The sequence below is a fragment of the Chiloscyllium plagiosum genome, unplaced genomic scaffold (assembly GCF_037043375.1).
Source record: "Chiloscyllium plagiosum isolate Xiang-an unplaced genomic scaffold, Cpla_swu_hap1 HiC_scaffold_4, whole genome shotgun sequence".
Taxonomy (NCBI): Eukaryota; Metazoa; Chordata; class Chondrichthyes; order Orectolobiformes; family Hemiscylliidae; genus Chiloscyllium; species Chiloscyllium plagiosum.
Window position 1 is genome coordinate 3,878,105 of NW_028270142.1, and position 26,735 is coordinate 3,904,839.

Genomic DNA, 26,735 nt, shown 5'->3' on the forward strand with positions numbered 1-26,735 from the left:
CGACGTACTCTTTGAACTCTTTCTAGTCCTCCCTTCCCTCTCTCCAACTCCACACCCCCTGTATATCATCAAGCTGGCCGTAAATATCTATTCAGAAACTGATGGAGACCTATGTCAGGATAGGAATTATTTGACGAGGAAATGTGTTGGACAGCTAAATCGGGAATTGTAACTTGTCTTTTTTACCTTGATATGCTGTGATTGCTAGAAGCAGTTCACTCTTTTTGAATTTTGGATTTTCAACAATACTAATTAATGTATTGCATTTTCTCCTTCAATTTAATCCTGTCTCACACTCTGCTCTCCTGAAGCCAGTAGCTGTTTTGTCATTTCTCTTTGTATCGCTCTGAAGTAGGGAACCTTTCCTTATTTCTTAGGATCCCTTTAAAGGATTTACAGGGCCTACTTTTTCATTCTAATTAGCTCCTTTATTCGGTGATGCAGTCACATGGTAACATTACCTGCTTCTGTTTGTGTTAACGTACTTAGGCTTACAGGAACAGAATTAAAAGATGTTATCAATATCCTGAATTATCAACCGAACTAAACTCAGAGCTACAAGGAAAACACTCCCTTCATTGAGACCACAGCATTGAAATTACCAAAAGGTCTAGCTGACAAAAAACAGAAATTGCTGGGGAAACTCAGCAGGTCTGGCAGTACCTGGGGAGAGAGAAAGCAGTGTTTTGGGTCCAGTGACCCTTCTTCAGAACTGATATAACTTTTTTTTCAAAATAATTGAAACAAACAGAAAGCTCTCCTTTATATGAGACCCTTTCTGCTGATTGGTGAGGGCACCTTCATAAACAGGCCGTTCCTACCCCTTTTCCTACCTTTCAGATTTCAGGGCGGGGGGGGGGCAGATACTGGGCTGTGAATCCAGAGACCCAGGTTACATTCCAGGCACGTGGGCTTTAATCCCGGCACAACAGATGGGGAAATTCCATTCCAATAGAAATAGGGAATGAAAAGTACAATGACCATGAATCCATTGTCAAGGGGGAGAAACCTCACTGAGTTCACTCAGGAAGGAATCTGCCCTCCCTACCTGGTCTGACCTAGATGTGACTCCAGACCCAGAGCGATGTGGCTGACACTAACTGCCCTCTGGGTAATTAGGGATGGGCAATAAATGCTGGCCTGGTCAGTGACGCCCTCACCTTGTGAGTGAATCTTTAAAAAAAAGCTCAAATTGAAATATAATGAATGGATACAGTCGAGGGCTCACAGTCACAGCGGACAGGCAAATAATCCGCTCTGCAAATGAGAGATGATGCAATCGTTTCAAGGAGCTCACCATCTCAGGAAACCTACAGGTTATTCTCCTGGTTACAGGCCGTTCCCCTGGTTACAGGCCGTTCCCCTGGTTACAGGCTGTTCCTCTGGTTACAGGACGTTCCCCTGGTTACAGACTGTTCCCCTGGTTACAGGCTGTTCCTCTGGTTACAGGCCGATCCCCTGGTTACAGGCCGTTCCCCTGGTTACAGGTTGTTCCTCTGGTTACAGGCTGTTCCCCTGGTTACAGGCCGTTCCTCTGGTTACAGACCGTTCCCCTGGTTACAGGCTGTTCCCCTGGTTACAGGTATTCCTCTGGTTACAGACTGTTCCCCTGGTTACAGGCTGTTCCTCTGGTTATAGGCCGTTCCCCTGGTTACAGGCTGTTCCTCTGGTTATAGGCCGTTCCCCTGGTTACAGGCTGTTCCCCTGGTTATAGGCCGATCCCCTGGTTACAGGCTGTTCCCCTGGTTACAGGCTGTTCCTCTAGTTACAGATTGTTCCCCTGGTTACAGGCCATTCGTCTGGTTACAGGTTATTCCTCTGGTTACAGGCCGTTCCCCTGGTTACAGGCCGTTCCCCTGGTTACAGGTTATTCCTCTGGTTACAGGCCATTCCTCTGGTTACAGGCCATTCCCCTGGTTACAGGTTATTCCTCTGGTTACAGACTGTTCCCCTGGTTACAGGTTATTCCCCTGGTTACACGCTGTTTCCCTGGTTACAGGCTGTTCCTTTGGTTACAGGCTGTTTCCCTGGTCACAGGCTGTTCCCCTGGTCACAGGCTGTTCCCCTGGTTACACACTGTTTCTCTGGTTACAGGCTGTTCCCCAGGTGACAGGCGGTTTCCTTGGTTACAGGCTGTTCCCCTGGTTACAGGCTGTTCCTCTGCTGTGTCTGTTGCTGATAAACTCACTGAGAAATCCATCAAGAACAAGTATTGAGGAGGACCAGCCTGAGAGTGCAGGAGCTCCCTTTCCTCACGCTGTCTCTCCCCAGGGGCTGGTCCTTTTCACCGATTGGTTCGGCTGTAAGTGCAGTGTCCGGGGGATGTGCACCCATGTCATCTCAGCATTTCACTGCCAGCAACTCGAGTGTTCCAGTTGTAAGAGGAAAAGAAAATGAAAGGCTTGAATTAATAAAGCAGTTTTCAAGTTGCAAAGTAATTGACAACTAATGAAGTACTTTGATGTGTAGTCACTGTGAGAGTGACTGCGAGGAAACGCCTGCCTAGTTGGACAGAAGTTGAATTTTACTCAAAAAGACAAACATGATGTTGTGGCTTTTGGTCTTGCCCTCATCAGGACTGAAACAAGAATTCAAAAGTTCAAATGAATGAAAATTGACAGTATATGAGGAAAGGGTGCTGATTGGATGGAGCTATCGTTCACCCATTTTTGTTCAATTCTGAAACGGCACCAAGTTTGCAGGTCCCTGTTTATTGTAACCTGTATCAAGGTGGCAGTGAGTTACACCGTGAAGACATCCTCAATTAATTGTTAGTGCAATTCTTGGAACACTTAGGATTGTTCGGTAAGTGCTGTCCAGTCACAGAATCACATCTAGCATTGGACAGTTGAGCTTGTAATGTGGCCCGCTCACACTTTCAAGATGTTACTCATCCTCATCCTGAAGTGAAAGGAATTTGCCTCGGTCTTACACATTATTGTGAATTAAACAAAAGCTCCCTGTATTTGGCTTATGTAATGCCAGGGATAAACTGAACAGATGTGCCAATCATTCAGTAATCTTTCCCGATACAGAAAAAGTGTTACCATCTTTAAATTTCACATTTACACACATGGCCTGATGCTGAAAAGCCTTGACACTATTGTGTCTCTGTTTATATCATTAATAATGTCGGGATATAGCAGTCAGTTGTGTTCAGTAAACTCCTACCAACAGCGATGTGATCGTGAACAGATTGGTTGTTTTGTGATGTTGATTGAGGGATTAAATAGTGCACAGAACTCCAAGGGTTAACTCTGCTGCAGGGTCATATCGTGTCAGAAAGCGAGTATGAGACAATGTCATTTAGCCAATGAGGGAAGTCTTTCTAATCATTCAGATCGAAAAGGGCTGTTCCCCATTATAGTGTTCTACCATTTCTTAAATGAAGCTTAACAATTGCTGCTTTCCTGGTTAACCTGGAATTAATTCTTTGTATCGAACATACCGTTTTCTTTTGTTAAGAGCCTGTTAATTTTAGTTCCAATTTGCTTTGCTCAGTTGGTGTCCCGTTGACCTTTTGTGCTCAGCTTAAGTAATGTCCCAAACTGATATTACTATCCTGTCATCTTTGACGTTCCCTCATGAGGCATCCTCTTGCTCGCAGCCTTTCACCGGAGATAGGCTCAAGGTTTCCCTAGATCTCAGCTTTGATTTCCAAGGTCAAATCAGGTAGACACACTCACACACTCACACTCACATACACACACACACACAAACACACTCACATACACACACACACAAACACACTCCCAAACACAGACACACACACACTCACACACACTGACACACTCACAAACACAGACACACACACACAAACACTGACACACTCACACACACACTCACACACACTCACTCACACTGACACACACACACACTCACATTCACACACACTCACACACTGTCACACACTCAATCACACACACACACTCAAACTCACAATCACAAACTCACACACACACTGACACACACACTCACACACACTCACTCACACTCACACACACTGACACACTGACACACACACACTCACTCACACTGACACACACACACACTCACATTCACACACACTCACACACTGTCACACACTCAATCACACACACACTCAAACTCACAGTCACACACTCACACTCACACTGACACACACACTCACACTGACACACACACACACACACACTCACACACACTCACTCACACTGACACACACACTCACATTCACACACACTCACACACTGTCACACACTCAATCACACACACACACTCAAACTCACAATCACAAACTCACACACACACTGACACACACACTCACACACACTCACTCACACTCACACACACTGACACACTGACACACACACACACACACACTCACTCACACTGACACACACACACACACACTCACTCACACTCACACACACTGATGCACTCACACTCACATTCACACATACTCACACACTGTCACACACTCAATCACACACTGACACACACACTCACACACACTCACTCACACTCACACACACTGACGCACTCACACTCACCTTCACACATACTCACACACTGTCACACACTCAATCACACACACAGACTCAAACTCACAGTCACACACTCACACTGACACACACACTCACACTGACACACACACACACACACTCACACACTCACACACGCACTCTGGCGCACGCACTGACACACACACTCACACTGACACACACACACTCACATATACACACACTCACACTCACATATACACACACACACTCACACTCACTCACACTCACACTGACACACACACTCACACTGACACACACACTCACACACACACACACTCACACACACTCACACACACACTCACACTCACACACACACACTCACACACACACACACACTCACACTCACACTGACACACACACACACACACACTGACACACACACTGACACACACACACTCACACTGACACACGCACACACACTGTCACACACTCAATCACACACACACACACACTCACACACTCACACTGACACACACACTCACACTGACACATGCACACACACTGTCACACACTCAATCACATACACACACACACACTCACACTGACACACACACACTCACACACATTCACACACACACACTCACACTACACTCATACACACTCACACTCACACACTGACACACACACACACACTCACATACACTCACACACTCACACACTCACTGACACACACTCACACACACACACACTCTGGCGCACGCACTGACACACACACACTCACACTGACACACACTGACACACTCACACACACACACTCACACACACTGACACACACACACTCACATTCACACACACATACACACACTCAAACACACCCTCACACACACACTCACACTCACATTACACACACTCACACACTGACACAAACACACGCACACTCACACTGACACACACACACTCACACATACTCTGTCACACACTCAATCACACACACACTCACACACACACACTCACACACTGTCACACTCACACACACTGAAACACACACTGACACACACACTTACACACACACATACACACTCACACATACACACACTCACACACACTGACACACACACACTCACACTGACACACTCACACACACTCACACACTCACTCACACACACACACTCACACACTGACACACACACAGGCTCACACACACACTCACACTGACACACGCACACACACTACACTCACACACTCACACTCATACACACACACTGACACACTCACACACTGACACACTCACACTCACACACTCTCACTGACACACACACTCACACACACTGACACACACACACTCTGGCGCACGCACTGACACACACTCACTCACACTGACACACACACACTCACATTCACACACACTCACACACTGTCACACACTCAATCACACACACACTCAAACTCACAATCACACTCACACACACACTGACACACACACTCACTCACACTCACACACACTGACACACACACACTCACACCCTCTCTCTCTCACACACACACACTCACACGCACACACACACAGACACCCTCACACTCACACACTCACACTCACACACACACTCACACTCACACACTGACACAGACCCACTCTGATGCACACACTGACACATTCACACTCACACTCACACACACAATCACACACACTCACAATCACACTCACACTCACACACACACTCACACACACCCACTCACACTGACACACACACACACTCACACTCATACACCACACACTCATACATCACACACTCACACTCACACACACTCTCACACTCACACACTGACACACACACACACTGACACACACACACACTGACACACACACTCACACACACTCACACACACACATTCTCACACTCACATACACTCCCTCTCCCACACACACTGACACACACACACATGACACACACACACACACTCACACACACTGACACACTCTACACACACACACTGACACACACACACACACATGACACACACACACACACTCACACACACTGACACACTCTACACACACACACTCACACACTCACACTTACACACTCACACACACTCACTCACACACACACAGACACACACAGACACACACACACTCACACACACATTCTCACACTCACACACACTCCCTCTCACACATACACACACACACACTCTTATACTCACACACTCACACTCACACATACACACTGACACACACACACACTCTGACGCACACACTGACGCACACCCACCCACACACTGATACTGACACACACACACACACACACACAGACAGACTCACACACACTCACACTCACACTTACACAGACACACACACCATTTTGGTTTTGTCCTGGCCTTATCCTCAAAGAGTTAATGTAGTTTTTACTGTTTCCCACTAATCTGTCACTCTGTGTGGCCTGCCATCTACCGACAGTGGTAAATAATAAACGATCCTTCCTCAACTGTGCTCTGTCACCTTGGATTTGCAAAAACAAGCACTGGGAAAAAAATAAAGGTCAGAATCCCTCCCACGCAAGCTGTTTGTCCAAAGGTAATCCCAGGATACAGACAATGGAACTCAGGGCTGCTCACTAATCAGAGTGGCAGTAGGCAGGTGACATTGAGGATGCCCCACTAACTAAAGCTTTAAAGTCCATCAGGTTTGGTCAATATACAGTGTGGGCTGAATACAATTTCACTTTATCAGAAGCCCATCAGCTGCTCTACAGGAGTGACCGTCAAGTCAGAAACACGAATAGCACTATTGTTGGGTTTGCTGGTAATGTTGTATTTCTTGTAATTTTCTTAGTTTCAGATAATACTTGGAATAAAAAGAAATGAGCAGTGTATGCAAAATCTCACTTCTCTCTTGGACAAGGTTAGACAACCAACAGGAAAAGCTGAAGGTTCAAAAAACACAAAAGGTTAAAAGTAAAGATTTTGCATGTAATCTTCAAACAAAACCAATGCAGCCGAGAGTTCAAATAGGATGGAATAAGTGTGCTCCAGTCGCCAGTACTGCATCGCAGCTGCAGGATGACATGGATTGGGACCTGAGTATTGAGTATTTAGGATACACAGCAAGCTAGGAAAGGGTGGAGAGGTGGCTCTGCTCATTAATGATGGCGTTAGCATGAGAGAGAGGAATTACTGAGTTTAGGAAACCAGGAGGTGGAAATGGTTTGAAGGTATGAAATGATAAAGACAATACGTCAGTGGTGTACATGTGGTCAAACAGTTGTAGAGTGAGGCATAAAGAAAGAAATAATGAGAACTTATCAGGTAGGCATGGCAACAATCACGGGAGATTTTAATCTGTAAATTGCCTCGAGAAATCAAATGAACACAGGTAGTCTGGATGAGAATCCTCTGCTAACGCTGTTTTGATTTATCCCCTCCCCCTTTCCGACTTTTCCTTCCCTCTTGTGAGTGTTTCAATGCCCCTGTTGGCAACGACAAAACAGATAACAAGAAACAAAGTGCTGAGTTCAGGGTGATCTGATGTCCCGACCTCTAGGCAAGGAGGCCCATGTTCAAGTGCCATCTGCTCCAGAGACGTGTCACGTTTCTGAACAGGTTGCTGAGGGAAATAAAAAGGCCTGTTCTCGCACCCCATTTGATTCAGTTCCTTCCCTCTCTGCCTCCTGATTCCCTGGATTTGCTTTTGTTCCATCGTCCCTATGGACAGTGTTTCACAATTATCAGTTTCATTGATTATTGTCACATTGTCCTTTTGCGAATTTAGTTTATCCCCCCACAGCTTCAGCTCCTTTCCCTCGCTCCCTGCCCTTCCTCTGTCACTGCACTGTTCATTACGATTGCTCGTGGAGTTGTTTAATTGGGAGATTTGGGGTCGTGTTCACAAAGTAGAAAGAGCTGACTTCTTTCTTTGGTGGAGTGCCCTGCGAGGGCGCGTCCTCTCCTGTTGGTTTGGTGTTTTTGTCACACTGCCCCGGGACAGGGAAAGGGGTCGAAAGGGAAAGTGAATGTTTGTGCTATACTGCAGATTTAGAATAATACCTTTGTCAATCTCTGCAGGGTTTCAGCTTCTAATTCACCACAGGATTCTCTGGACATCAAGCAGCCTGCTGTAAATTATTGATTCTGTAGGTTGTGATGGATTTTATCATAAGGCATTAAAAAAGTTGATTAGGAGATAAAACTTTGGAAGTTATTATTAAAGAAGTTCAGGCAGACACTTGGAATAAGTGTTCGAAAGTGTGGTGCTGGAACAGCACAACGGGTCAGGCACCATTCAAGGAGAGTCAATGCTTTGGATATAAACCCTTCATCCTTCCTGATGAATGGGTTACACTTGAACCATTGACTCTCCTGGTCTCCAGGTGCTGCCTGACCCGTTGTGCTTTTCCAGCACCACACTGTTTGACTCTGATCTCCAGCGTCTGCAGTCCCTCACTTTCTCCCACTTGGAATGAGTTCAAGGTAATCTGGCAGAAGAGACAGTCTTTCTGATGATTTTTGAGGAAGTATCATGACATGGAGAAAGGGGAACAGGTAGATGTACTGTACTGTGATTTCAAAAATGTATTACAGAAGGTTTCGCATCAAAGTTGATTCCAGTGAAACAAAGGCCCATGTTGTAAGGAGTTAAAAATCCCACAACACCAGGTTATAGTCCAACAGGTTTAATTGGAAGCTCTAGCTTTCGGAGTGACGTTCCTTCATCAGGTGGTTGTGAAGAAGCGTCGCTCCGAAAGCTAGTGCTTCCAATTAAGCCTGTTGGACTATAACCTGGTGTTGTGGGATTTTTAACTTTGTCCACCCCAGTCCAACACTGGCATCTCCGAATCATGCTGTAAGGAGCAGCTTATTGATATTGATAGAGGCTTGGCTAGCAATCAGGAAGCAGGGAGTGGACACCAATCGGTCTTTTTCGCATTCACAATGTGTCATGTCTCTCAGGGATCAGCACTGGACCCTCGACAGCTTAACATTTCTTTGAATGGTGTGGATGAAGGGACAGAAAGTGTGGTATAAAATTTGCTGAGGTCCCAAAGATGGGCAGGAAGAGGATATAAAGAGGCTGGAACAAGTTTATGATAGTTTAAAAATCAGAAAAGATCTGGCAGAGTTTAATGTGAGAAAATGTGAAATTATCCATTTTGACAGGTAGCGTGAAGCTTATTATGTAAACGTTGCAAGATTGTGGACCCCTGAAATACTGAGTGATCTGAGTGTCCCAGAGCATGAGTCAGCAAAATGCTGCTGCCGTGAAGCTGTGGTGAGGACAGCTGACAGTGCAGGGATTTCACTTGGACCATAGGAAGGTAAACAGGGCATTGGTGAGATCACAGCCACAGAATGTTGAGGAAGGATGTAAATGTGTTGGAAACAGTCCAGAGAAAGTTTACCAGCCTGTACCCAGAGTGAGAGGGCTTCCTCTTGTGGGCAAATCTCAAACTAGCTCAGCGGCCACCCATTGAAATGAGGGCCATGGGATTTTGAAGCCATCATCCTCAAAAGCAGAGTCTTTCAGAACTGGAAACCATTTGGACAAACAAGATGGGAAAATAGTTATCACGGGTTGGGTGGGAAGTCGACTGAGGTTGCAATGAGCTGCCATGATCTTATTAAATGGGAGAGCAGGTTTGAGGGGCAGAATGGCCTACCCCCACTCCTAGATTGTTAAGGTTGGTTAAAGTGCTTTTTTGTTCATTATTTACAACTTGTGGATATTCCTTTGGAAGTTTTTATCAAGTCCATGTGTTAAAGATGGGGAATATTAAAGGATCAATTTACTGCACATAGAGTTCATGTCGGTTTGTATCTGTTTTTTCATTCATTCACAGGATGAGGGTATCACTGACTGGGCCAGTGTTTATTACCCATCCCTAATTGCCCAGGGGGCAGTTGAGAGTTAACCGTGTTGCTGTGGGTCTGGAGTCAGGAGTCGGTCAGATTTCCTTCTCTCGAGACAAAAATAACCCTGCAGATGCTGGAATCCAAAGCAGACGGGCAGGAGGTTGGAGGGACACAGCAAGGCAGGCAGCATCAGGAGGGACAGGCAGGAGGCTGGGGGAAAACAGCAAGGCAGGCAGCACTAGGAGGGACAGGCAGGAGGTTGGAGGGACACAGCAAGGCAGGCAGCATCAGGAGGGACAGGCAGGAGGCTGGGGGAAAACAGCAAGGCAGGCAGCACCAGGAGGGACAGGCAGGTGGCTGGAGGAACACAGCAAGGCAGGCAGCATCAGGAGGGGGAGAAGGCAACGTTTTGTGTATAACCCCCATCTTCAGAAGTAGAAGTGGGGTTAGGGAGAGCTACAGATAAAGGAGGGGAGGGTGTGGGAGAGAGTAGAGGACTGGTGAGGTACTGATAGGTTGACACAGGTAGTGGGTATGGCCTGGTTGGTCAAGGGGAGGGATGAATCCGGTTGGTAGCTGGAAGGAAGGGAGGAGGCGGAGCTAGAAAGGGAGCTGGGGGGATGGGTAGGAAGGTTTTTTGAAATTAGAGAACTAATTCCTTCTCTGAAGTGCATTAGCGATCCAGATGGGTTTTTCTGCAAGAATTGATTCATGGTTATCATTAAACTCTTAATTCCAGATTTTTAAAAATTGTATTAAGATTCTGCCACCTGCCATGGTATGATTCATGCCCAGGTCCTCGGAACCTTCCCTCGCTCTCTGGATGACGGTCACACCGCCATCACCTCCCCTAGTTCCACTCAGATTTTCTTTCAGTGTAAATGCCGTTTACTTTGTCAAAATCTAACGGGGATATGCCTAAACGCCAGAGTTAGATAAATAATTTATTCTCTTACATTACAACATATTATCTGGATCAGTCACAAACAATTGGAGAACAAATTTTACGCTTCTTCATTCTAAAAAGCAAAACATTACTTACACCAAATATGCTTTTTATGAAGCTTGTCATTTAAATTTAAAAAAGCACGCACCCATTCTGTGACTTATTATATAGACAGATAGATAGAGCATTACAGCGCAGTACAGGCCCTTCGGCCCTCGATATTACGCCGACCTGTCATACTAATCTGAAGCCCATCCCCCACCTACACTATTCCATGTACGTCCATATGCCTGTCCAATGACGACTTAAATGTACTTAAAATTGGCGAATCTACTACCATTGCAGGCAGAGTATTCCATAGCTGGAAATGTGTTGCTGGAAAAGCGCAGCAGGTCAGGCAGCATCCAGGGAACAGGAGAATCAACGTTTCGGGCATAAGCCCTTCTTCAGGAATGAGGAAAGTTTGTCCAGCAGGCTAAGATAAAAGGTAGGGAGGAGGGACTTGGGGGAGGGGCGTCAGAGTATTCCATACCCTTCCTACTCTCTGAGTAAAGAAACTACCTCTGACATCTGTCCTATTCTTGAAAGGCACATGACCGAGCAATAATCTAATCCCAACAGTAGTGAGGATTAACAGTAGTGACAGATCGGGAAAGCAGTTGGGATAAGGAGCATCCTGAATTGTTTTCTGCAAGTGAGCTCTTCACAATAGTATCATCCCCACTTCAGAATATCAGTAAAATGATGGTATATTTATAGCATATTGCTCCTTACACAATTGCTTAAGTAATTGTTTTGAAAACTCTCTTTAACTGTGCTGCTGGAAGACAGCTCAAGTCATGGAAAAATACAACAAAAACTGCTTGGGCAGAAGTGAGAGGTTACATTGTCAATCTTTCCCGATTTCTTGGGCTCTCAGGAATTAATGGCTAATCCATAGAATTCTGTTGTGAACAATCTGGGAAAAATTGAAATGCTGTTTTAAAATGATCTTTGAATACCTTTATCAGATACTCTTACAAAGTAAACAATGAGGGAAAGAGACTGACGGAGAAGCCTCATCCAACCAGCCAATGGAGAGTCAGTTTTCACTTCCAGATCGCAGAGGGAAGGTGGGGCTCATGTTTGGGTACAGGAGTGTGAAGGGAGGCAGAGTTATTGGCAGGAGGGGTATCGCCAATCAAAGTTGGCATGTCTAAGGCAGACAAGCAGAGGCTGGACAGGAACTCTAGCAAGCTCTATGTTGGAAATACAAAACCTCGGAAAATAGCAAAGAACTGCTTCAACGTTTGAAAATTGATCACTTTAACCAACTGCCCTGATTTGGTGCAGCATATAATTTTGTGCTAACTTTGCATGTTGCCATCTGGTATAAATATGGCAGCTCTAGTACTTTTAGAGGAGCTGAAAACTCTATCTATTTGGTAAAGTAAAAATGTTACCATCGTCTGAACATAGGGCTACTCTCTCATTACAGAGAGACAGAGAGAGAGAGAGTGGGTAATGGTGGTGGTTTAACCGGAGGGTCAGCGTGCTCCAGGCAAGGGGAGAGGTTGAGAAGGAGAGTCCCTCAGGGTAACCTGAGCCTGTGCAGGAATTGAACCCCATGCTGTTGGCATCACTCTGTATTGTAGACCAGCCATCCAAGGTAGCCGGCCCAGTTTTAAACCAAGGAAATAGCACAATAAGAATGCAAGCAACTGCCAAAGGGTTTCACTCTTATTTTGTTTTGTCTAGTTAAGGTAGAATGGTCAATCTGTAAATGTGTGCAGAACAATCATGTGCTCTAATGTGATCCTTCTTCCGCTGCTCTGATGAAGAATCACGTTGGACATGAATGAAACATTAATGCAGTGAGATGTAACACTGAGGATGGGGAGGTCCACAGTCACCCATGGTGCAGCGATTATAGCTGGGAATACACAACGAGAAGTGCAGTTTTCTCAGAGTGTAGAAGGACTTTAAGGAGATTAAAGATAGGGAGCAACAGCACGGTGGCTCAGTGGTTAGCACTGCTGCCTCACAGCACCAGGGACCCGGGTTCGATTCCAGCCTCGGGTGACTGTCTGTGTGGAGTTTGCACATTCTCTCTGTGTCTTCATGGGTTTCCAATGTGGGTTGGGTCTAGGTGGGTCTGTACAGACCTGATGGACCAAATAGCCTCCACCTGCACTGTACGGATTCTATGGGTGAGGTCATAGAAAATTTGAAAACAATAATGAGAATTTTTAAATCAAGATATCGATTGACTGGGACAGGCGTGATAGGTCAGTGAGGACAGATGTGATTGGTCAGTGTGGTCAGTAAGGACAGGCGTGATAGGTCAGTGTGGTCAGTAAGGACAGGGGTGATAGGACAGATGTGATTGGTCAGTGTGGTCAGTAAGGACAGGGTGATAGGTCAGTGTGGTCAGTAAGGACAGACATGATTGGTCAGTAAGGATGGGGGTGATTGGTCAGTAAGGACAGGGGTGATAGGTCAGTGTGGTCAGTAAGGACAGGGGTGATTGGTCAGTGTGGGAAGTATGGAGAGGAGTGATAGGTCAGTGTGGTCAGTAAGGACAGGTGTGATTGGTCAGTGTGGTCAGTAAGGAGAGGCGTGATTGGTCAGTGCAGCCAGTAATGACAAGGGTGATAGTCAGTGTGGTCAGTAAGGAGAGGCGTGATTGGTCAGTGTGGTCAGTAAGGACAGGGGTGATAGGTGACCAGGCAAGTGAAGCTACAATATTGGCAGTATGGTTTTGGATCACAGCTGCTTTATGGAGGGTAGAATGTGTGAGAGGGGCCAGCAGATATTGGAAGAGTCCAGAGATAATGAAGGTACAGATGAAGTTCTCAGTAGATGGTGAGCTGGGACTGGTAAAATGTGTTTTCTTAATGATAGTGTGGTTCTGGGGTTAAATGTTTATCTTGGGGTCAAATTTGAAACCAAAGCTGTGAAGTTAATGGAGTTAATCCCAGACTGTTGCTGGGAACAGAATGGGGTTACTGGCTAGCGGGAAATGAGATTCAGAGCAAGGACTAAAAAGCAAAGTTCTTGGTTGTTCAAGTATTTGTTTTGAGGAAATAGCCATTTAGCCTGGACTGAATGTTAGACAAGCAGCTGGATAATTCAGCAACAATGCTGGAGGTTGGTGAGGAGGTTTTCCTGGGTGCTGTGAAAATAACTCTGTGCTTTCAGAGAATGTCACTTATGGACAGCATGTACTTCAGAAAGAGGTGTGAGGGTCAAGGACAGATCCTCAGGATTGTTCAGGAAGAGAAGCCACTGGAGATGATGGGATCAGAAAGGAATAGCTGGAACTTGGTGAGATCAGTCCAGGTGATGATGGAGAGGGGTTTAAGGAGGATGGTGTGATCAATCATCTCAAAAAAGTGAGAGTTCAGAAAGAACAAAGAGAGAGAGTTCACCTCTGTCCTGGTCACTGTGGGATAGCATTTGTGAGCTCTTCATAAGAGCAGTCTTAGTGTTGTGTCAGAGATGGAAACATGATTGGAGAGATTCTGATTATTGAGTTCCATAAAATCTAGGAATAAATATGGGAGGTGGGAACACGTTTGGAGAGTGAGCGAGGTTGAAGTTGGAATGGTAGTTTGTAATGTTGAGGTGGTCAAGGATCACCATGTTGAGGATTTACAATACATACCACGGTACTGCCCAGAATGTAAGAGCTTTAACACATCCATCGGAACCGTAGTTATTATGGAAGGTTTTGAATTCTTGTTATTGGATGCTGTGAAGTGACTGTGTGTGAATAGTAGCATCCATCATCCAATGTTAGTGAAACAATTTCTGCAGGTGAAGTGCATCATAGAATTTAGGAGCAAGTTACTGCAGCTGCTGGAATCTGTCCTGAAAGTATCAAATCTTGGAGATCTCAGCTGGTCAGGCAGCATCCACTTTTTGCTTTAGCTTCTGTTATAAATATTGATTTGAGTTTGTGATATCTCAGACTCTCTCCTATCACAATCAAGTAATTGGTTCTTGATCCTTGAAGTATTACTTTGATAAAACAGATTTTAATTACGGAGGTCAATGGTTCTCTCATCTCAAAAGGTTGATGATGTTCATCGAGCTTTAGTCGCTTTTTACAAATTGAAGAAAAATAAGGCAGAATCTTCTACTCAGTCTTCAGTTAATTTTCACTCTACCCCCTCCCCCGCCCTCCCTCCTCCTCCCCCCCCCCCCCCCTCCCCACTGATAACCAACAGTGACCAAGTAATACAATCAATTTGTGACAAAAAGGAAGCTGAATTGATCTCAAAATCTGACCCTGCTTTTGTTGCCACGTGCATATTAATGAGCAGGATACAGACTGGGCTGCTAATTATTTACAAAGATCAAATGAGTCACCTGTTGCTTGGTCTGTGGCATGATGAGGAGGTCCCAGTGTTGGACTACGATGGACAAGGTCGGAAGTCACACGACACCAGGTTATAGTCCAATAGGTTTATTTGACTTTCGGAGTGTTGCTGTGATGAAAGAGCAACGCTCCGAAAGCTTGTGATTTCAAATTAACCTGTTGGACTATAGCCGATAGAATGTGGAGCAGATCAGACAGCGTCAGAGGGGCAGGAAAGTCAGTGTTTTGAGTCAGGACCCTTCATCAGGAACCTGACCTTGGCCTGTGCCATATTTTCCAGTATTTTAGTCATTTAATTTCTGATCTTTAAGTTAGATTCCCTACAGTATGGAAACAGGCCCTTCGGCCCAACAAGTCCACACCGATCCTCCAAAGAGTAACCCACCCAGACCCATTCCACTATCCTATATTTACCCCTGACTAATGTACCTAACACTACGGGCAATTTAGCATGGCCAATTCACCTGACCTGCACATCTTTGGATTATGGGAGGAAACTGGAGCACCTGGAGCAAACCCACGCAGACAGTTGTTCGAGGCTGGAATCGAACCCAGGTCTCTAGTACTGCGAGGCAACAGTGCTAACCACTGAGCCACCGTGATTTTGATTTTGAAAATTGCAGATCAGTGAGCTTGGCTGTGAATCTGTGAGCTGCCCCTCAGGATTGAGGATAAATGATTGACCTGCTCGTATTAAGTACAAAACATATTACTTAAATGTATATGTTGCTCCCATTCACATGTTTTGTCTTCACTGCTACATTATAAATAAGAAAAACACTTTAAAAATACCACACAGGTGCTGGTGCAAACATGTATGTATGTTCTGTGCTTACATGCTGCAGTGATCGTATGTGAAAATGGAAGGAAAGGCCTGATGTTTTGGGCTGAGGAAGGGTCACTCAACCCAAAACTTTAACTTTGATTTCTCCCCACGGATGCTGCCTGACCTGCTGAGCTTTTTCAGCAATTTCTGTTTTTGTTTCCGATGTTTTGGGGGGAGGGAAGTAAGAAATAAGCACAAAACTGCAGATTTGGTCATTATTTGGAGTTCATAATGGAACAGAGACATCTCCCTCCAGTAGAGAAAGACATTGTTTCTGTGTATAGGGTAGCACCACTGCACAAGCAAGGCTAGGACATGGATGTAGACCCCTATGAACCGACACAGATGGTATGGAATTGTACCCGCTCCATTGGCAACACACCACAAAATATAAACACCTGTCCCCATTAACTACCCCTTGCCTGTTCATCAATATAGATAAAACCACACCATAAAAACCAGCAACAGTTAGTCCCAGTGCAGGACCGTGGTTCATAAACCTGCCCCTGGGATATTTACACAGAAGGGTAGGATGCATTTTGCAGTAACTAGTTGATACTCCTTTAAACTCAGATCATGGAGAAACTTGAACAAAAGCAGAAATTGCTGGTGAAACTCAGTAGGTATTGGCAGCTTCTGCAGGAAGAAAGCAAGAGTTACCGTTTCACGTTCAATGACCCTCCTTCAGGGGCAGGATGAATCTTTACTGAATATTTATCACTGAAGGATCTTTACTGTTTTGGCAGTGAGTGAGGTGATTTGTCATACAATCTGAGAGGAAGGTCAGCCAATTCCCATCTTGCTCTGCATGTGAGTGTAATGAGGATGTTGACTAACTGATTCTGACATTTCTTTATTTTCAGTATGTTGCTACAGTTGGAAGGTCTGGTCATCGCTGTAGGGTCAGAGAAGGGAGTAACAGAGGAGAACGTGAAACATCCGTGAGCAGATGGGGTGGGGGAGGGACAATGGTTTCTTGATTCATGGATGAACAGGTGGATATGATGTTCTCTCCTCTTCCATTATCGTTATGGGTCGAGGATTGGTCCGTGGGCAGGAAGCAGAGAGTGGGAATGAATGCGGCATTTATGAATTTTCAGGCTGTGACTAATGGCGAGCTGCAAGGATCAGTCCTGAGGGAGAGCCGTTTGAAATCTTTAAGCTGGGAGAGCGGTAGTAATCTTCTGAGGAGGAAGATGGTGACATTGAGTCGCTGGAAGATCACCTTCAATGAGTGATGGAGCAGTAGTATTAGGGGGGTTTGGGGATGGGGGGATGGGGGGGGGAGAGGATGGTCACAAGGTGGCCGAAGACACTGAATTACCACTCAGTGTGAATGGGATAGAGCCACCACTTGTTGACTGTAAAGTCTTTGCTCAGAAGGTAAACAGCTCGTTTATTCCCAGAGCAAATGCAGCTTTTCTGTAAATTTTCTCCTTTTGCTCGAAGTTAATACTTTGAAAGGCTTTTGAACTTAGAACATCTCCTCATGCAGCAATGACAAGATATTATATTTTACATTGGGTATTGGGCTATAAAAACAGAATCTTTTCAGTTTAATTTTGATTGTACTCTGAGCTGGGAAAAGGACTTTTTCCAACAAAGGCTTGAGGAAGGAACTTTAAAAAGCAGTTTTACTGAAACTCATTGTGGGTTGTGCTTATCCTGGGGGGGGTGGGGGGTGCATTGAATAGGAGCTGCCCTATTTTTTTGGAAGATCAACAAAGTAAAATTTGCCCAGCAACAGGCTGATGATTGGCTTGTGGAAATGTGACCACCTGGGGATGCCTAAGATAATCAACTTAACGACAACTATGATTGGCTTCTGGTCAGCCGACTAGCTTGTGGTTGAGAACGATAGAGTCAGAAGCCTTTGGACTTCTGAAAGGAAACGTGGTGTATTGCTCTCTCCAGCAAAATACTTGAAGCTAAAGAAAGTCAGTTGCTTTCTGCCACCAGTTGCTGTAAACTAAGTCAGAGACGTTATAACTTCTGAACCGGTTGGTCTGTGCATCCTGCGAAGAAGTGAAAGGACCCGAGAGCAAAGCTCCGAGAACTGAAGGTGTTGGTAAGCGGAAGCAATCGCTCCTGAGGACTAGTGCCATTGAACTGTTACCTTAAATTACTTGTTCCCCCTCCACCCATAACACTGATGTGTTTATATATATTTATATATATTTATATTTATATTTATATATATTTATATTTATATTTATATATATATTTATATATATGTATTTGAAATAAATAGTAGAACATAGAACATTACAGCACAGTACAGGCCCTTCAGCCCTCTGTTGCACCTACCTGTGATACCAATCTGAAGCCCATCTAACTTACACTATTCCATTTTCATCCATATGTTTATCCAATGACAATTTAAATGCCCTTAAAGTTGGTGAGTCGACTACTGTTGCAGGCAGTGCATTCCACACCCTTAATGAGTAAAGAAACTACCTCTGACATCTGTCCTGTATCTATCACCCCTCAATTTTGAAGCTATGTCCCATCGTGCTGGCCATCACCATCCAAAGAAAAAGGCTCTCCCTGTCCACCCTATCTAACCCTCGGATTATCTTATATGCCTCAATTAACTCACCTCTCAATCTTCTCTCTAATGAAAACAGTCTCACGTCCCTCAGCCTTTCCTTATAAGACCTTCCCTCAATGCGGTGACCAGAACTGTACACAATACTCCAGTGCAGCTGCACCAGAGTTTTGTACAGCTGCAGCATGACCTCATGGCTCCGAAACTTAATTCCTCTACCAATAAAAGCTGACACACGTATGCCTTCTTAACGACCCTATCAACCTGGGTGGCAACTTTTAGAGATCTATGTACACGGTCACTGAGATCCCTCTGCTCATCTACACTACCAAGACTCTTACCATTAGCCCGGTACTCTTTATTCCTGTTGCTCCTTCCAAAGAGAATCACCTCACACTTTTCCACATTAAACTCCAGTTGCCACCTCTCAGCCCAGCTCTGCAGCTTATCTATGTCCCTCTGTAACCTGCAACATCCTTCCGCATTGTCCACAACTCTACTGACCTTACTTACCTCAGGAGGGCCCTTGAAGACAGAAACAGGGGAATATATTACAGGGAACAAAGAAATGGCAGAAGAATTGAATTGGTACTTCAGATCTGTGTTCACTGGGGAAGACACAAGCAATCTCCCTGAGGTAACAGTGGCTGAAGGACCTGAACTTAAGGGAATTTATATTTGCCAGGAATTGGTGTTGGAGAGACTGTTAGGTCTGAAGGTTGATAAGTCCCCAGGGCCTGATGGTCTACATCCCAGGATACTGAAGGAGGTGGCTCGAGAAATCGTGGATGCGTTGGTGATTATTTTCCAGAGTTAGATAGATTCAGGATCAGTTCCTGCGGATTGGAGGGTGGCTAATGTTGTACCACTTTTTAAGAAAGGTGGGAGAGAGAAAACAGGAAATTATAGACCAGTTAGTCTGACCTCAGTGGTGGGAAAGATGCTGGAGTCTATTATAAAGGATGAAATTATGACACATCTGGATAGTAGTAACAGGATAGGTCAGAGTCAGCATGGATTTATGAAGGGGATATCATGCTTGACTAATCTTCTTGAATTTTTTGAGGATGTAACTCTGAAGATGGACGAGGGAGATCCAGTAGATGAAGCGTACCTGGACCTTCAGAAAGCTTTTGATAAAGTCCCACATAGGACGTTAGTGAGCAAAATTAGGGCGCATGGTATTGGGGGCAAAGTACTAACTTGGATTGAAAGTTGGTTGGCTGATAGGAAACAAAGACTAGTGATAAACGGCTCCATTTCGGAATGGCAGGCAGTGACCAGTGGGGTACCGCAGGGATCAGTACAGGGACCGCAGCTTTGTACAATATATATTAATGATATAAAAGATGGTATTAGTAATAACATTAGCAAATTTGCTGATGATACTAAGCTGGGTGGCAGGGTGAAATGTGATGAGGATGTTAGGAGATTACAGGGTGACCTGAACAAGTTAGGTGAGTGGTCAGATGCATGGCAGATGCAGTTTAATGTGGATAAATGTATGGTTATCCACTTGGGTGGCAAGAACAGGAAGGCAGATTACTACCTAAATGGAATCAATTTAGGTAAAGGGGCAGTACAGAGAGATCTGGGTGTTCTTGTACACCAGTCAATGAAGGTAAGCATGCAGGTACAGCAGGTAGTGAAGAAGGCTAATAGCACACTAGCCTTCATAACAAGAGGGATTGAGTATAGAAGCAAAGAGGTTCTTCTGTAGCTGTACAGGACCCTGGTGAGACCACACCTGGAGTACTGTGTGCAGTTCTGGTCTCCAAATTTGAGGAAAGACATTCTGGCTATTGAGGGAGTGCTGCATAGGTTCACGAGGTTAATTCCTGGAATGGTGGGATTACCTTGCACTGAAAGACTGGAGCAACTGGGCTTGTATACCCTTGAGTTTAGAAGACTGAGAGGGGATCTGATTAATAATCTTATATGTCTCAAAGGATTGGACACTCTGGCAGCAGGAAACATGTTTCCGCTGATGGGTAAGTGCGGACACAGCTTAAAAATACGGGGTAGACCATTTAGGACAGAGATGAGGAGAAACCTCTTCACCCAGAGAGTGGTGGCTGTGTGGAATGCTCTGCCCCAGAGGGCAGTGGAGGCCCAGTCTCTGGATTCATTTAAGAAAGAGTTGGATAGAGCTCTCAAGGATAGTGGAATCAAGGGTTATGGAGATAAGGCAGGAACAGGATACTGATTAAGGATGATCAGCCATGATCATATTGAATGGTGGTGCAGGCTCGAAGGGCAGAATGGCCTACTCCTGCACCTATTCTCTATCATCCGCAAATTTACAAACCCATCCTTCTATGCCCTTATCTAGGTCATTTATAAAAATGACAAACCAGATCCTTGTGGTACCACACTCATAACTGAACTCCAGAATGAACATTTCCCGTCAACCACCACCCTCTACCTTCTTACAGCTAGCCAATTACTGAACCAAACCGCTAAATCACCCTCAATCCCATGCCTCCGTATTTTGTGCCTCACTGAAATCCATATACACCACATCAACCGCTTTACCCTCATCTACCTGTTTGGTCACCTTCTCAAAGAATTCAGTAAGGTTTGTGAGGCATGACCTACCCTTCACAAAACTGTGTTGACTATCCCTAATCAAACTGTTCCTTTTATAAATAGAATTATAAATCCTATCACTCATAACTTTTTCCAACACTTTACCCACAACCGAAGTAAGGCTCGCTGGTCTATAATTACCAGGATTGTCTCTACTCCCCTTCTTGAACAAGGGGACAACATTTGCTCGTCTTCTGGCACTATTGCTGTAGGCAATGATGACAAAGATCAAAGCCAAAAGCTCTGCAATCTCCTCCCTGGCTTCTCCGAGAATTAGAGGATAAATCCCATCCGGACCAGGGGACTTATCTATTTTCACACTTTCCAGAATTGCTCACACTTACTCCTTGTGAACCTCAATCCCATCTAGTCTAAGAGCCTGTATCTCATTATTGTCCTTGACAACATTGTCCATATTCAAGACTAGAAAAGGACAAAAAATATTCATTTTGTGCTTCCTCTATCTCCTCAGATTCCACTTACAACTTCCCACTGCTGTCCTTGATTGGGCCTAATCTTACTCTAGTCGTTCTTTAATTCCTGATATACCTATAGAAAGCTTTAGGGCTTTCCTTGATCCTACCTGCCAACAACTTCTCATGTCCCCACCTGGATCATCTTAGCTCGCTGTTCAGGTCCTTCCTGACTAATCTTTAACTCTCAAGCGCTCTAACTGAGCCTTCATGTCTCATCCTAACAATAGCCGCCGCCTTCCTCTTGACAAGAGATTCAACTTTTCTCGTAAACCACGGCTCCCTCGCTTGACCACTTCCTCCCTGCCTGACATACTTATCAAGGACACACAGTAGCTGTTCTTTGAATAACCTCCACATTTCAATTGTGCCCATCCCCTGCAGTTTCCCTCCCCATCCTATGCATCCTAAATTTTGCCTAATCGCATCATAATTGCCTTTCCCTCAGCAATAACTCTTGCCCTGTTATATCTGTCCCTTTCCATTGCTTAAGTAAACAACCGAATTGTGGTCACTATCACCAAAGTGCTCACCTACCTCCAAATCTAATATCTGGCTGAGTTAATTACCCAGTATCAAATCCAATGTGGCTTCTCCCCTTGTTGGCCTGTCTACATACTTGTCAGGAAACCTTCCTGCACACATTGGACAAAAACTGACCTTTCTAAAGTACTCTAACTTTGCAAATATTGACTGGAAATACTATAGTTTAAGTCCCCATAACAACTACCCTGTCACTCTCGTTCCTATCAAGAATTATCTTCGCTATCCTTTCCTCTACATCTCTGGAACTATTTGGAGGCCTATAGAAAACTTCCAAAAGGGTGACCTCTCCTTTCTGGTTTCTAACCTTAGCCCATACGACCTCAGTAGACGAGTCCTCAAACATTCTCTTTCTGCAACTGTAATACAGTCCTTGACCAACAATGCCACAACTCCCCCTCTTTTATCACCTTCTCTGTTCTTATTGAAACATCTAAACCCTGGAACCTGCAACAACCGTTCCTGTCCCTGCTCTACCCACGTCTCCGAAATGGCCACAATATCGAAGTCCCAGGTACTAACCCATGTTGCAAGTTCACCCACCTTATTCCCGATGCTCCTGGCGTTTAAGTAGACACACTTCAAACCACCTTCCTGCTTGCTGGTGAACTCTTGCGACCTTGAAACCTCATTTCTGACCTCACTACTGTCAACCTCCAGGACACTGGAACTACAACTTTGGTTCCCATCCCCCGGCTGAATATGTTTAAACCCTCCCGAAGAGCATAAGCAAAGTCTGTCTCCCCAGGATATTGGTTCCCCTCTGGTTCAGGTGTAGATCCTCCTGTTTGTAGAGGTTACACATATCCCAGAAAGAGCCCCAGTTATCCAGGTATCCAAAACCTTCACTACTGCACCATTCCTAGTAGTTTATTAAATAGAGAAACCTGGTGTTAGATTATTATTAACCGGAGGTGATCAGATGGGTAAATTGAGGACTTTGTATACTTCAATAAAAGGTTTTATATTTTGTGACGAGTCTGGGTATAGCAGGGTTTGATTTCCAGTGAATCGTTACAGGAGGAAGAGCAGCACAGATTCAGACAGACTGGGGTTCCAACACGGTACAATGCTAAGGACAGGTTGTTTCTGAAACTGTATTCTCGTAAACCGCAGTTACAAAGACAGCCAATCAGACAGGTGCTGTAGAACCCCCACAATGTAGAAAGAGGCCATTCAGCCCATCAAGTCCACATTGACCAACCGAAGAGCATCCCACTCTTCCTAGCCTATACCTGTCACCCACAACCTGCTGCTACTATAGAGATGACAGTGGATCTTTTTTCATCATATGTCTCATAGGGTTTCAGAATTGAATGTGAAAATGTTTGCATCGGCAAGGGAAAAAGTAAAATAATTGCAATACATTTCACAGATAAAGTAAACCATGGGAATTGGGGGTAAATTTTGATCTTGGCAGCAATTAATTTTTTTCACATCTTGTATATTCTCTAGTGAGGGCCAGGTAGCTCAGTTGCTGGACAGCTCGTGAGTGATGCCAACAGTGTGGGTTTGATTCCCAAAGCAGCTGTAGTTAGTGTGAAGGATTCCCCTTCTCAAACTCTTCACTCGCTGACCCTCAGGTTAATCAACTCTCTAACGAGAGTGCAGTCCTCTGGTTTGGTAAGATTATGGTGACTTTCCCTTAGTAACAGGGATTAAAAAGGATAAAATTTGTGATTAAGGGCAATTCCTATAATTCAAAACTGAATCTTACCTAAAGACATGTTATGACCTATTGTTAAAAAGAGTTAAGGGTGACTATTTTCAATCTGATATATTACAATTATTATGGAAGTTTGCCATGGGACATTAAATCTTATTTAAGTTCATAACAATCCACACTGTTAAAATACCCATGACTGGGCTATAATCATCAATAGGAAATCTGATTGGTAAAAGGGAAATCAATCACAACCACCTCGATGCCCTGAAAACCTCAATCCACCATTTCGCCTCGAAGTACTGAAGCTAATTGTAAATGTTGGAACAGCTGCCTGAGCTGACTTTGCTCACTCAGCAGAGATCAGAAATCAAACCTGCAGCTTTTTGTCTGCGTAACTTATTGCGACAACAGCTGGTGCCTTTACCCACCCACAAAAGCTGTTGCGAGAGTTGTCGCCTGCTATTTTCTTACACCACTGACATGAGAATTAATGGGTTCATGGATTTTGCTCGGCTATAACAAGCAAACGACTTTTGAATGAAGAAACAAAAATTTGTTGAGAAATATATTTAAAATGCTTTACCTCCTCCATTCATATGACATTTTATCTGTTGCACCTTAAATGTTCAAAGAACAGCTTATGTGCACTCACACAGTGAACACAAAATACAAATGAGGCAGGGTTTATATTACAGCTAAAACCAGGTTGCAATGACAAAATTCTGAGACATTTTTGGCATCTTTAAAAGTTGTTGTCCTAATAGATTACTCAGACAGACCTCTTTATAGTACTCCAACTAGTAATGGACATTCTCTCAATTAATTTTCATGTTGTAATAACATTACACACCACTAACAAGAGTGTATCTTTTCTAGTTTGTCACAGAGAGTGAAGTATTTTGTATTGATCAATGCTCTGTTTAACAACAGCCTGATTTGTCATTCTGATAGGTCACAGTCAGTGGTGGAACCAGGTGCCCTGAAGCAGGAGGACAAAGATGATGACAACACGCAGCCACTCCTGGCTCTGCACTGAACTAAAGGCATCTCATAGCTCACAGAAACAATGGCAACTCCCCACTGGATCTCAGTGATGCAAACATTAACGGAGCATTTGCTTAACTCAAGTCACATTCAATTATCAGAAGTGTTTATTCCATTTTTCTTCAAAGACAAAATTGTCATCTTGTCTGAATATCAAGTCAATATGAGAATGAGAAATCATTTAAAACAGTATTCCTAAAGGACTTTGTATCTGCTATAGGTAACCATGGTAACAGATATTGGTATTTTGCCTAAGAAAGAGTGAAGGTAAATTTTCATTAATGCAGAACTGTTTTTCTTGATAACAGGCACGTACTATTCAGATGTGTTTGTGTCTTTTAGTAGTAACCAAGAAAGGATGGGTTTTATTTCATAAGAGGACTCAAACTAATAAATGGAGTTTCACCCTGCCTTCTGTTCATAATATTAAAGTGCCAAAGATCCATCTATCCATTCCTTGATTTATTTGCTGGATGAATGCTCAAATTTCATCAATGCAATTTATTTCAATTCAGTAAAGAAGGTAATGTTGCTAACCACAAAGCTGTTCAGTTGATTGAGCAAATAAAGAAGAAATACTTGTGTGTTTTTTTTGTGTTTTATTTTGAGAAAATCAAGCTCAGTGACATTTATCCATTTTACAAAGTGTCTATCAATAACTTACAGATCATCAATTCCAACATATTATTCCATCCCAGCATTTTTATCTGTAAATAAAACAAAAGATGGTTCTTGATCCAAGAGCCAAATAAAAACCCAATGTATAATTAAAAACTCTCATTTCAAAAATAACTATTTACAGTCAGAAATACAAATTGAAATCCTACAATCATAGTGGTAGTTCCATTTTGTTCAGGTTTATAGACTTTTTAAAAAAAGCAGTCATTGCATTCACGCCAGTACTAACATGTACATAAAACAGAGCATTATGAACTTTGTGTAACTCAAAGGATAACTGTGAAAGACATTGTCTGAGACTCGTTTACAAGAAATATCTTCCTGAAGATGGATTATGAGGTTCCATATATGCAGAAGGACGTGCAGCTTTAAAAAAATTATCCTTTCTGAAGAAAACCATCACAGCAACGTAACAATCAACATGTACCAGTGTGTTCAACACTTGCCATACAATGCTCAGAAATAATTCATTTTGTTCAGTGATATACAGTAGTAATTTTAGAATTAAAATCTCAAAATCAATAGCAGAAAATGAAAGGAATGTGTAGTGCCGTAACTGGTAATCACTCACTATAACACAACAATCTGATACCAACAGAAAACAAACTATTCTACCAAATATCAAAATAAAATAAAATGCATTCAATTTAGTCTCTGCCAGTGGAACAGAATACAGTCACATTTCCTATTGCAAGTAGTCATTTCAAATAGAAGTGGATTGAAGCTAG

At 43.9% G+C, this 26,735-nt stretch overlaps 1 protein-coding gene across 2 annotated transcripts in view; it reads left to right on the forward strand.

Moving 5' to 3' along the window:
* The window catches only part of LOC122549458 (clavesin-1-like), a 145,244-nt gene extending 119,331 nt beyond the window's left edge, over positions 1–25,913 (forward strand). For both annotated transcript variants that reach the window (XM_087985912.1, XM_087985913.1), the window contains exon 6: positions 25,237–25,913. In XM_087985912.1, coding sequence (XP_087842038.1) covers positions 25,237–25,321 — 85 coding nt within the window. In that variant the 3' untranslated portion in view covers positions 25,322–25,913. The remainder of the gene's footprint in view (positions 1–25,236) is intronic.
* The last annotated feature ends 822 nt before the right edge of the window (positions 25,914–26,735 follow it).